At 41.9% G+C, this 14099-nt stretch overlaps 1 protein-coding gene across 3 annotated transcripts in view; it reads left to right on the forward strand.

Annotated features, from left to right (window-relative positions):
- LOC126426810 (uncharacterized) overlaps window positions 1-14099 on the forward strand; it is a 188268-nt gene that overhangs the window by 13640 nt on the left and 160529 nt on the right. For all 3 annotated transcript variants that reach the window (XM_050088811.1, XM_050088812.1, XM_050088813.1), the window contains exon 2: window positions 6408-6476. In XM_050088811.1, coding sequence (XP_049944768.1) covers window positions 6408-6476 — 69 coding nt within the window. The remainder of the gene's footprint in view (window positions 1-6407; window positions 6477-14099) is intronic.

Consider the following 14099-nt stretch of genomic DNA (forward strand, 5'->3'; position numbering starts at 1 on the left):
TTCTTTCACACCTTATACACTTCTTTACCGAGCGAGGTGGCACAGTGGTTAGCACACTGGACTCGCATTTGGGAGGACGACGGTTCAATCCCGTCTCCGGCCATCTTGATTTAGGTTTTCCGTGATTTCCCTAAATCGCTTCAGGCACATGCCGGGATGGTTCCTTTGAAAGGGCACGGCCTATTTCCTTCCCCATCCTTTCCTCCCCCGAGCTTGCGCTCCGTCTCTAATGACCTCGTTGTCGACGGGACATTAAACACTAGTCTTCTCCTCTACACTTCTTTCTTGAGGCCTACTTTTTCTGATGTTATTTCTGAAATCGGTGAAGGTGTTTTAAATCTGTCTTGCAACTCCAAGAAAATAAGCATTTTTATCACAAAATGTGTTCTGTTTTATTGAAATAAAATAACATCAGTGGTCTTAATAAAACTCATTTACCATTTGGGTTGCCTTCTCCATTTAAAGACAATTCATTACAAAAGAGGTTGATATTAGTACTTAAGATTTTTGCCCACATAAGGAGACCCCGTCTGGTTGCTAGCTTTTTTAAATATTTCCTCATTTGCACTATTGTACCGTAGCTGCAAAGGCAGATTGTCAACTTACGTCGTAACTTGCCTGTGAGATCTCAAAATTTGTCATGGAAAAATTCCAAAACTTGTCTGGAAATCAGTGAAATATCAGGAAATTTGTGGCAACCCTGATTATTGTCTGTTAGTACTTGGGGGCTGATGTATTGCACTTTGTTACAGCTATGGACAACGTTCTAGAAGTGCTGATGCTGAAATGTAGATGCTTTTTTCTTTTTTTTTTCTATTTTGGTATTTACTGAGAAAGTGTTCATCTTCCTAAACACACAGGCATAGGTAAACCTACATTTATACTACATGTAGTTGATATGGGGTCTGTGTTAAACAAGAAACTATAATTAAGTGGAGAGGTTGGTTTATGTGAACAACTATGGAAAGCCAGTCCTAAGCAAAGAAGGGAAAGGCGAAGGGTTATACAGAGGGTCTCTACAAGGGAGGTGAACTTGAAGGCAGTATTACAGAAACAGAAAATGACGTAGATGAAGATGGGATGGAAGATACAATACAACGAGAAGAATTTGACAGAGCACTGAAAGACCTAATTCTAAACAAGGCCCTGGGATTAGATGACATCCAGCTACTGATAGCCTTGTGGGAGCCACACATGACAAAACTCTCTCTGGAGTGCAAGATACGAGACAGGCGAAATAACCTCAGACTCCAAGAAGAATGTAATAATTGCAGTTCCAAAGAATGTAGCTACTGACAGGAGAGAAAATTATCAAAATATCAATTTAATAAGTAATAGTTTTAAAATACTAACACAAATTCTTTGCAGTAGAATGGGGAAACTGGTAGAAGCCTACATCGGGGAAGAACAGTTTGGATTTGGGAGAAATGTAGGCACACATGAGGCAGTACTGACCCTATGATTTATCTTAGAAGATAGGTTAAGGAAAGTCAGATGTACATTTATAGCATTTGTAGACTTAGACAGTGTTGACTGGACTACTCACTTTGAGATTCTGAAGGTAGCAGTGATAAAATACAGGGAGCAAAGGACTGTTTACAACTTATACAAAAAAAAAAAAAAAAAATAAATAAAAAATAAAAAAAAAAAAAAAGGCAGAGAGCAGCCTAGGGGCATCAGAGGGAAGGAGTTGTTGGGAAGGGAGTGAGACAGTTTTGTAGCCTACCTCTGATGTTATTCAGTCTGTACATTGAACAAGCTGTAAAGAAAACCATAGAAAAATTTGGAGTAGGAATTAAAATCCAAGGAGAAGAAATAAAAACCGTGAACTTTGTCAATGAGATTGCAATTCTGTCAGAAACAGAAATAACTTGGAAGAGCAGTTTAATGAAATGGACAGAGTCTTGAAAGTGGGATATAAGATGAACACCAACAAAAGCAAAACAAGGATAATGAAATATAATCAAATTAAATCAGTTGATGGTGAGGAAATTAAATGTAGTCAAATTAAATCAGGTGATGGTGAGAGAATTAGATTAGGAAATGGGATACTGAAAGTAGTAGATAAGTTTTGCTATTTGGGCAGCAAAATAACTGAAGACTGTCATACTAGAGAGGATATAAAATGTTGGCTGGCAATGGCAAGAAAAGCTTTTCTAAAGAAGATTATGAAAAGGAAAGTTGCTACTCGCCATATAGCGGAGGTGCTGAGATGCAAATAGGCACAACATAAAGACTGTCACAAATAAATAAAGCATCTTGGCTATATAGTGGGTAGCAACTTTTCATAATACAAGGCGAGTCAAAAGTCCTGTGACACCTTCATAAGTTGGAAGATTAAAGGGAAAATTGAAATGTGATGATGGGAACATAGGTTTGATGTGAGGCCGCAACTTTCGGAGTGAATGTCATTCGTGGCCGCCATCTTGAAATCCACCATTTTGGATTCAAGTCTTTTTTTTTAAATGGGAAGGGGTGTACGACACACCAAATAACACTCACTTGAGCTCTGGAATTTAGTGGTGTTTTGTTTTTGTCTGTCTTGTACAGTTTAGAGGTTATTAATGTTCAAAGTTGGGAAATTACCTTCATACCGCCTGCTACAACACATGTTCAATATGTTGTCCATCCCGTGCAATGCACAACTGTAGTCACCGCAGGAGAGTGTCTCCTGCAATTTGGTCACAGGCGTGTTGTATGCGTTCCTCCAGGTGTCTCAAATCACGGATGATCTCAGCATACACTATCTGCTTCAGATGTCCCCATAGATAAAAATCGAGGGGCGTCAAGTCAAGGGATCTCGGCAGCACTCCACGGGACCACGGCGACCGATCCACTTCCCTGGCAGTTGTTCCTCTGACAATTCACGGACACCAAAGCCATAGTATGGAGGGGCTCCATCGTGCTGAAAATAAGATGGGAAACACAAGGTCCTGCAGTAGGTAGCATTAGATACTGTGGTGCAGTTAAGGTGTTGTAAATGAAAAATGGCCCTCTGATGCGGGTGACCCATCTGCCACACCGCACAATCACCTTCGCTGGACTATGTTCTCGAATTGGGGCAACCCAGTTCAGATTTGCGTCACTCCAGTATTGACAATTATGCCGATTCACCTCCCCGTTCAAAGTGAAATATGCCTCATCACTGAATAGTATGCCCTCAGAAAACGAAGGATCCTGTTCGTGTTGTTCAGTAGCCCCCAGGCAGAACTCCAACCGGCGATCGGGGTCATCCTTGTTAAGTCAATGTTGCATCTGCAGCTTGTAAGGATGCCACTTATTGGTATGCAATATCTAGACAATGGAGGTTTGGCTCGTTCCACATGCTAGGGCCACACGACGGGTACTTTGTTTAGGACGTTTCACAAACGACGCAGCATCCTCAGTTTCAGTTTCATCTTTGGTGGCAGTCCTCGGTCGCTCACTACGTGCCCTACCGTGAACAGAGCCCGTCTCTCGGAATTTTGTGATCACGTGAGTGACCGTGCTGTGCGATACTGGTTCCCTGTCTGGGTGCCGTCTGTTGTAGTCAGCTGCTACTGTTTGGTAGCTGCATTTCCCTGATATAAGGATGATTTCGATCTTCTGTTCACATGTCAGACCCATTTTAGATCACCTGGAACAAAGAGAGACACGAGTCGGTATCAAGGTAACTTTGAACATTAATAACATCTAAACTGTACAAGGTGGACAAAAACAAATTACACCACTCAATTCCAGAGCTCAAGTGAGTGTTATTAGATGTGTCATACACTCCCCTTCCCATTTTAAAAAAATGATTTGAATCCAAAATGGCAGATTTCAAGATGGCGGCCGCGAATGACATTCACTCCAAAAGTTGGGGCCCCACATCAAACCTATGTTCCCATCATCACATTTCAATTTTCCCTTTAATCTTCCAACTTATGAAGGTGTCCACGGACTTTTGACTCGCCCTGTATCGTTGCGTTCCATACTAGATTTTCAATTGTTTGATTTTCTGAAGAAGAGAAATTTGTTAACATCGAATATAGATTTAAGTGTAACAAAGTCTTTTCTGAAAATATTTGTCTGGAGTGGAGCCATATACGGCAGTGAAAAATGAACTGTCAACAGTTTAGACAAGAATAGAAGCTTTTGAAATGAGGTGCTACACTTGAATGCTTAAGATTAGACAAGTAGATGATGTAACTAATGAGGAGGTGCTGGATAGAGTTGGGGAGAAAAGAAGTTTGTGGCGCAACTTGACTTGAGAGGACACATTCTGAGACATCAGGGAATCACTTGAGTGCGGGGGGGGGGGGGGGGGGGGTAATTGTAGGGGAAGTCCAAGAGATGAATACAGTAAGCAGATTCAGAAGGATGTAGGTTGCAGTAGTTACGGGAGATGAAGAAGCTTGCACAGGATAGAGTAGTATGGAGATCTGCATCAGACCAGTGTCCACATTGATGACCCCAACAGCAATATGTTGCTTCTGTAAAATTAAATTGCCCAAAATTATATATTCTTCTCCCAGAGAGGAAACTAAAAATCTTGTTTATAGTCAAGTTTTGTGTTTTAGTGCATTGAGCATGTAAAATGTGTTGCCTTATAATTGGTAGACAGTACTTGTACTGCCGGCCGAAGTGGCCATGCGGTTAAAGGCGCTGCAGTCTGGAACCGCAAGACCGCTACGGTCGCAGGTTCGAATCCTGCCTCGGACATGAATGTTTGTGATGTCCTTAGGTTAGTTAGGTTTAACTAGTTCTAAGTTCTAGGGGACTAATGACCTCAGCAGTTGAGTCCCATAGTGCTCAGAGCCATTTGAGTACTTGTACTTTTCAAAATTCGTTTAATAGAGGACGTGCAGAAATAAATAACTGTGCAGTGGTGAGTAGTCAGCTGGCTCGTTACGAGAATGATAACCTTGCCTTAGATATGCCAGTGCCTTTATCAGAGTAACCAAAATATTCAGTCCTGTAAGTTCAGGTGTTTTTAGTGTAAAATGAGATGGAAGAAACCTATGGAATATAAGAAGAATATTTCAACAATTAATACAATGCTGCCAGTCAGACTACTGGGTGTCATACTTGTCGTCGACATCTGCACTCTGCATACCATGGTGAGGTGCATGACAGAGGGCACGTCCCATTGTATCAGTTATTAGGGTTTCTTCCTGTTCCATTCACATATGTAGCAAGGGAAGAATGGCTGTTTGAATGCCTCTGTGTGTGCAGTAATTATTCTAATCTTATCCTCATGATCCCTGTGAGAGTGATACCATTTAAAGCCGGTTCTTGAAACATTCTTAATAGACTTTCTAGGGATAGTTTACGTATATCTTCAAGAGTCTGCCACTTCAGTTCCTTGTGTATCTCTGTGCCACACTCCCGTGGATTAAAAAAATCTGTGACCATTCGTGCTGCCCTTATCTGTATACATTCATTATCCCTTGTTAGTCCTCTGTGGTATAGGTCCCACACACGCGATCAATATTCTAGAACCAGTTGCACGAGTGATTTGCAAGCAATCTCCTCTGTAGACTGATTGTGCTTCCCCAGGATCCTGCCACCTGCTTTACCCGTGACTGAACCTATGTGTCCATTCCATTTCGTATCCGTACAAAGTGTTGCTCCCAGGTATTTGTATGAGCTAACTGATTCCCAACAGTGACATATTGATATTATAGTCATAGAATACTAAGTTTTCTTCATTTTGTGAAGTGCAAAATTTTACATTTCTGAACATTTAAAGCAAGTTCCTAATCTTTGCATCACTTTGAAATCTTATCAAGATCTGACTGAATATTTATGAAGTTTCTTTCAGACAGTACTTCAACATAGGTAACTGCAGCTTCTGCAAAAAGTCTGATGTTACTATTAATTTTGCCTACTGACCAAGTGGCGGCAGGGGGCATACGCACAAAAGGATTTGACTTTTACGAGCTTTTAGAGCCAGTGGCATTACATTATATGATCAATAATTGATTATTTTCGTTGTTATATTGTCTGCAATGTCATTAATGTACAACACAAACAGCAAGGGTCCCAACACACTTCCCTGGGGCATACCCGAAGTTACTACTACATGTGATGATAATTCTCCTTCCGAGATAATATGCTGTGTCCTCCCTATAAAATGTCCTCAGTCCAGTCATAAATTTTACTTGATACCCCATACAATTGTTCTTTTGGTAATTATAAACAATAACAATCATTCTTAACCACTTTACCCATTGAACGCTGTGTATGAAAATTTGTAATTGCACATCTAAATTCCCTTATAATATTGTATAATGTTGAATTTTTTTTAAAAAAAAGAAGAATACCTAAACCGTTTGTAAGATGGCTGTATGGATAAAACCAAAAACCGTTAAAAAAAAAAGAAAGAAAAGAAAAGAAAAGATGGGACAGATAATTGACTGACAGTTTTTTTTTCCCGCTTTCAGATACCTGGCCAGTCAGATGAAGTTGTACCACTTACATCGGTCCAGATATTTGTCAAAGAAGAGCAGTTTGTAAGTATTCTGAAATATTGACTGTCGAGTATGCACTGTACTAAAGTGAATATTGACTGAATTCTGTCACATTGAGAACGTGGATGAAACAGTCTGTGTTTCATGAGGGAAAAAGCTTTCAGTAGCAAAGATCACAGAAGTTAGTCTGTATTGCTGACAATAGGTGTCAACACTTGTAGTTGTCATCTTCTCGTCTTACAAAATTTCTTTGACGAAATGTGCCATTATGAATTTGTAACTTCTGGACAAAACGCAACACATTATACATAGGTTTGTCAAAAACAAAACCATTTACAGTTAAAAAAAAACCTTGTGCGTACGAGCATGCTCTCATACATAGCACACACAGAGGCAACAAAATCGTAAGACATACAGTATACAGTAAACTGCAGTTGCACCATATACTTCGGCTGAGGTGGATCTACGGTGTGTGGAACATTTCTGCAAACATAAACAGATGTACAAAATGTGAATTTTACTGTATATCAAGTGCTTCAAGAATTAACAAGCCTCTGCGTGCACTATGTATGCAAATGCGCCCGTGTGCACGAGGTGCTTTTTAACTGTAAATGGTTTAATTTTTGACAGTATTATGTATAGTGTGCTGCATTTTATCCAGTGCAATGACAGTGTGGCATAAGGTACAAACTCACACTGGAACACATTTTATAACAAACCTTTTTTGAAGACCAGAAGATGACAGAACAGTTGCAACCAGTTGTCCACATTAAAGACTAATTTATGTGATCTTGGATATTTGAAAGTTTTTCTCAAGAAATGAATATTACTTCTGTTCCGTTTAGCTATCGCAGAGAAGCTGTATGGATGCAGTTTCATATCATAGCTTCTACAGTGAAACACTGAAGTTGAAACGAGGTTGCTGGATAGATGCAGGGTGTATATACCCCAGGCTAACTGGGAAATCCGAGGAGAACACAGGCATCTTTTAGATTTATGATAATTTGTCATTGTTTTAGTTTCTATTTAAAGTTTTATAATTTTGACTGGTAAGAACTGATATTCTTAATAAAAATTTTACTTTGGCCCACTGCTGCAGAATAATATTGCAGAAAGAAAACATAAATGAGAGAATAATGCCAAAATAAAATTTTAGTTGCAAAGAAAGTACGCCATTTACTACAAAACAAACTGCGCACACAAGCATCTGGCAACAGTGAAATGTGTTGAAGGCTTTAGGATGAAGACTGTGTTATATTTTGTAACAGCAAACTGCTTTCATTGAGTATGATGTCACAACAGTTCACGGGAAAATATTGAGGATGGTGGTTTGAGAAGCGTTACTTTATGTTATGTGTTAGAATGTGTGAGTAATTTCTTAAATCACAGTGTATTTGACTCTCGCTCAAAACTTAATGCTTTGAGGAACAGCTGTGTAGAAAAATTGCGAACCCAGAAGACCAGCTATTTATGCCATTTTTTTTAAAACTTTCCAGCATATTTGTGTTTGATGTATGTTGAAAGGTAACGCACTAAAAAACACCAAGCTTCAGGATTGGTTTTTCATATCTATTTTATTTCTGTCATACCGTATTTACTCGAATCTAAGCCACACCCGAATATAAGCCGCACCTGAAAAATGAGACTCGAAATCACGGGAAAAAAAATTTCCCGAATCTAAGCCGCACCTGAAATTTGAGACTCGAAATTCAAGGGGAGAGAAAAGTTTTAGGCCGCATCTCCAGATCGAAACAAAGTTGGTCCATTGTAACATGAGAGACAATTTAGGTCGAATGAATGACGATACAGCTACAGTAGTTTGGTCCGAGTCGTAAGCTTAGCAGTTAAGCTTTACCAGGTAGCCATTGCTATGCGTCAGGCTCTCCGTCTGTATTTATACGGGTACCCTTCCTTTTTCACGTGCTTCGTCTGGTTTGAATTGATTGTTTATTTTTCTTTGATCTGACAAGCACCGTTTTCTTTGTTATAGGTGTTTACCTCACTCTAAGCTGAAAATGCATTACTGTTCTGTGTCGTACATTGTTTGTCGCATTCTGACAGTGCGTGTTTACGGCCTGTCACCGCTCACGGCATGGCTTGCTTTTGTGCACGCTACCGCCACTTAAAAAAAAAAAAAGAGGAATCGTCTCATTGGCAAAACAATGACAAGAGACTGCTATTTGTTGTTACTTACACCGCTGCTTTCTTTGATAATGATCAACAAGAACCAAATAATAGACCGCGTATGATAGATGATGTTCTAAACGAGAGTTTAGCAAAAATTTTTCTCCGTTTGAAAATCTTTGCAGGCGCTCTTTAGTACATTACATTGTGCACAGAAATTAGAGTCATCTTAGATTTAAAAATCTAGTCAATTGTCGTGCTTCATTTCTGACTTATCACTATTAGGCATAAGAGTAATACGAATATTTGCTGTTGTCTCACTCTAGTATCGTAGTTTATTAGGCGGACAGGATTTAACTGAGATAGCAGCAAACACGAAACAATACACGGCAAAATGTTTATCTTTCTTTTTATTTTAATTTTTTTTTAATTTTTATATATATAAAAAAAACAAAGATTATGTGACTTACCAAATGAAAGTGCTGGCAGGTCGACAGACACACAAACGAACACAAACATACACACAAAATTCAAGCTTTCGCAACAAACTGTTGCCTCATCAGGAAAGAGGGAAGGAGAGGGAAAGACGAAAGGATGTGGGTTTTAAGGGAGAGGGTAAGGAGTCATTCCAGTCCCGGGAGCGGAAAGACTTACCTTAGGGGGAAAAAAGGACGGGTACACACTCGCACACACACACATATCCATCCACACATATCCATCCACACATATCCATCCACACATATACAGACACAAGCAGACATATTTAAAGACAAAGAGTTTGGGCAGAGATGTCAGTCGAGGCAGAAGTGCACAGGCAAAGATGTTGTTGAATGACAGGTGAGGTATGAGTGGCGGCAACTTGAAATTAGTGGAGATTGAGGCCTGGTGGATAACGGGAAGAGAGGATATATTGAAGAGCAAGTTCCCATCTCCGGAGTTCGGATAGGTTGGTGTTAGTAGGAAGTATCCAGATAACCCGGACGGTGTAACACTGCGCCAAGATGTGCTGGTCGTGCACCAAGGCATGTTTAGCCACAGGGTGATCCTCATTACCAACAAACACTGTCTGCCTGTGTCCATTCATGCGAATGGACAGTTTGTTGCTGGTCATTCCCACATAGAATGCATCACAGTGTAGGCAGGTCAGTTGGTAGATCACGTGGGTGCTTTCACACGTGGCTCTGCCTTTGATTGTGTACACCTTCCGGGTTACAGGACTGGAGTAGGTGGTGGTGGGAGGGTGCATGGGACAGGTTCTACACCGGGGGCGGTTACAAGGGTAGGAGCCAGAGAGTAGGGAAGGTGGTTTGGGGATTTCATAGGGATGAACTAAGAGGTTACGAAGGTTAGGTGGACGGCGGAAAGACACTCTTGGTGGAGTGGGGAGGATTTCATGAAGGATGGATCTCATTTCAGGGCGGGATTTGAGGAAGTCGTATCCCTGCTGGAGAGCCACATTCAGAGTCTGATCCAGTCCCGGAAAGTATCCTGTCACAAGTGGGGCACTTTTGTGGTTCTTCTGTGGGAGGTTCTGGGTTTGAGAGGATGAGGAAGTGGCTCTGGTTATTTGCTTCTGTACCAGGTCGGGAGGGTAGTTGCGGGATGCGAAAGCTGTTGTCAGGTTGTTGGTGTAATGCTTCAGGGATTCCGGACTGGAGCAGATTCGTTTGCCACGAAGACCTAGGCTGTAGGGAAGGGACCGTTTGATGTGGAATGGGTGGCAGCTGTCGTAATGGAGGTACTGTTGCTTGTTGGTGGGTTTGATGTGGACGGACGTGTGAAGCTGGCCATTGGACAGGTGAAGGTCAACATCAAGGAAAGTGGCATGGGATTTGGAGTAGGACCAGGTGAATCTGATGGAACCAAAGGAGTTGAGGTTGGAGAGGAAATTCTGGAGTTCTTCTTCACTGTGAGTCCAGATCATGAAGATGTCATCAATAAATCTGTACCAAACTTTGGGTTGGCAGGCCTGGGTAACCAAGAAGGCTTCCTCTAAGCGACCCATGAATAGGTTGGCGTATGAGGGGGCCATCCTGGTACCCATGGCTGTTCCCTTTAATTGTTGGTATGTCTGGTTTTCAAAAGTGAAGTAGTTGTGGGTCAGGATGAAGCTGGCTAAGGTAATGAGGAAAGAGGTTTTAGGTAGGGTGGCAGGTGATCGGCGTGAAAGGAAGTGCTCCATCGCAGCGAGGCCCTGGACGTGCGGGGTATTTGTGTATAAGGAAGTGGCATCAATGGTTACAAGGATGGTTTCTGGGGGTAACGGACTGGGTAAGGATTCCAGGCGTTCGAGAAAGTGGTTGGTGTCTTTGATTCACAAACCCAATCATCCCGGCCGCCCCATTGTAGCTGGTTACCAAGCCCCCACAGAACGTATCTCTGCCTACGTGGATCAACACCTTCAACCCATTAAATGCAGTCTCCCATCCTTCATCAAAGACACCAACCACTTTCTCGAACGCCTGGAATCCTTACCCAGTCCGTTACCCCCAGAAACCATCCTTGCAACCATTGATGCCACTTCCTTATACACAAATATCCCGCACGTCCAGGGCCTCGCTGCGATGGAGCACTTCCTTTCACGCCGATCACCTGCCACCCTACCTAAAACCTCTTTCCTCATTACCTTAGGCAGCTTCATCCTGACCCACAACTTCTTCACTTTTGAAAACCAGACATACCAACAATTAAAGGGAACAGCCATGGGTACCAGGATGGCCCCCTCATACGCCAACCTATTCATGGGTCGCTTAGAGGAAGCCTTCTTGGTTACCCAGGCCTGCCAACCCAAAGTTTGGTACAGATTTATTGATGACATCTTCATGATCTGGACTCACAGTGAAGAAGAACTCCAGAATTTCCTCTCCAACCTCAACTCCTTTGGTTCCATCAGATTCACCTGGTCCTACTCCAAATCCCATGCCACTTTCCTTGATGTTGACCTTCACCTGTCCAATGGCCAGCTTTACACGTCCGTCCACATCAAACCCACCAACAAGCAACAGTACCTCCATTACGACAGCTGCCACCCATTCCACATCAAACGGTCCCTTCCCTACAGCCTAGGTCTTCGTGGCAAACGAATCTGCTCCAGTCCGGAATCCCTGAAGCATTACACCAACAACCTGACAACAGCTTTCGCATCCCGCAACTACCCTCCCGACCTGGTACAGAAGCAAATAACCAGAGCCACTTCCTCATCCTCTCAAACCCAGAACCTCCCACAGAAGAACCACAAAAGTGCCCCACTTGTGACAGGATACTTACCGGGACTGGATCAGACTCTGAATGTGGCTCTCCAGCAGGGATACGACTTCCTCAAATCCTGCCCTGAAATGAGATCCATCCTTCATGAAATCCTCCCCACTCCACCAAGAGTGTCTTTCCGCCGTCCACCTAACCTTCGTAACCTCTTAGTTCATCCCTATGAAATCCCCAAACCACCTTCCCTACCCTCTGGCTCCTACCCTTGTAACCGCCCCCGGTGTAGAACCTGTCCCATGCACCCTCCCACCACCACCTACTCCAGTCCTGTAACCCGGAAGGTGTACACAATCAAAGGCAGAGCCACGTGTGAAAGCACCCACGTGATCTACCAACTGACCTGCCTACACTGTGATGCATTCTATGTGGGAATGACCAGCAACAAACTGTCCATTCGCATGAATGGACACAGGCAGACAGTGTTTGTTGGTAATGAGGATCACCCTGTGGCTAAACATGCCTTGGTGCACGACCAGCACATCTTGGCGCAGTGTTACACCGTCCGGGTTATCTGGATACTTCCTACTAACACCAACCTATCCGAACTCCGGAGATGGGAACTTGCTCTTCAATATATCCTCTCTTCCCGTTATCCACCAGGCCTCAATCTCCACTAATTTCAAGTTGCCGCCACTCATACCTCACCTGTCATTCAACAACATCTTTGCCTGTGCACTTCTGCCTCGACTGACATCTCTGCCCAAACTCTTTGTCTTTAAATATGTCTGCTTGTGTCTGTATATGTGTGGATGGATATGTGTGGATGGATATGTGTGTGTGTGTGCGAGTGTGTACCCGTCCTTTTTTCCCCCTAAGGTAAGTCTTTCCGCTCCCGGGACTGGAATGACTCCTTACCCTCTCCCTTAAAACCCACATCCTTTCGTCTTTCCCTCTCCTTCCCTCTTTCCTGATGAGGCAACAGTTTGTTGCGAAAGCTTGAATTTTGTGTGTATGTTTGTGTTCGTTTGTGTGTCTGTCGACCTGCCAGCACTTTCATTTGGTAAGTCACATCATCTTTGTTTTTAGATATATTTTTCCTTCGTGGAATGTTTCCTTCTATTTTTATACACACACACACACACACTGACGCAGAGGTTTTGATGCCAGTATTTATCTTTGTGCCTACAAAGCATGCCTGTGTAGCACTATATATATTCGATGGCAGAAGTTAGTTGTGGCGGCACCCACCAACATTTTTCGAACTTCCGCTTGCTTTGCACTCGATTCTAAGCTGCAGGCGGTTTTTTGGATTACAAAAACCGGAAAAAAAGTGCAGCTTAGATTTGAGTAAATACGGTAGATTACAGATCATTCAATAACACTGGCAAAACGTATAATTATCCTTCGAAAAAAGTCTGAGGTGAATTCTTGAGCAATTTCACATATAATTGGCTTTTCTATGGAAAAGTCGAAGTGCTCGACAGAATATTTATTCAACCAGCTCACCCGCAAAAAATTTCGTGCAGAGCAGTGAAACTTGTAATTGTGCTTGTTAGGAATATTCAGCTGCTGCAATTGTAAGATATGCTTTTAGGATCCTCCCTAACCACAACTTGAGAAAAGAACAGTAAAAAAACTTTTGATAACCAGTATATCATAGGTGAAAACTTAGTTTTTCATGTAGTTATACTGAATGTATATTAATTTAAACCATTAACTTTTCCTGTTTGTGTGTTCGTGCTACTTAACAGTGATGTTTCTGTTGGCCGACTACATGACAGTGATGTGTCTATTGGTCGACTACATCACAAGTCCTGTGCTCTAAATTTCTGCTGTCATTGCCTGGGTAGTACTGTAACATGAGCTATGACTGGCTGACAAAAGATCATCACAATCTCATTTTCAGTGCTTTGAAAGCTGCTATGCCTTAATTGGTGGAATTCATATTTATGCTTTCATAATTTGAAAATATGCCGTGTACACGATGCTGCGCATCGAAGATTTTTCCAAAACACTTTATTTTTTTTGCTGGGTTTCGTTTCATAAAATACCGGGAAGTTCTACGCTGGTTTATAATACCTTTACAATTCAAAGGATTTGTAAGTTTTACAGCTCCAAGGGAAAGTATATTGTCACTTAACATGGAAAAAGTTTATTTTAGCCTGGGAGAAAAATGTGTTTTTAACTGGGAAATCGGGAGAAAAACCCGGGATTTTTTTTTTTATTTTTTTTATTTTTTTTATTTTTTTTCCTTGTCCAGGTCTGTACCTTGAGACAACATTGCCCCAGAATTACAGAGATGTTTGACAGAACCAGTCATTATAAAATTATTGCATG

The sequence above is a fragment of the Schistocerca serialis genome, chromosome 11, assembly GCF_023864345.2.
Source record: "Schistocerca serialis cubense isolate TAMUIC-IGC-003099 chromosome 11, iqSchSeri2.2, whole genome shotgun sequence".
Lineage (NCBI taxonomy): Eukaryota > Metazoa > Arthropoda > Insecta > Orthoptera > Acrididae > Schistocerca > Schistocerca serialis.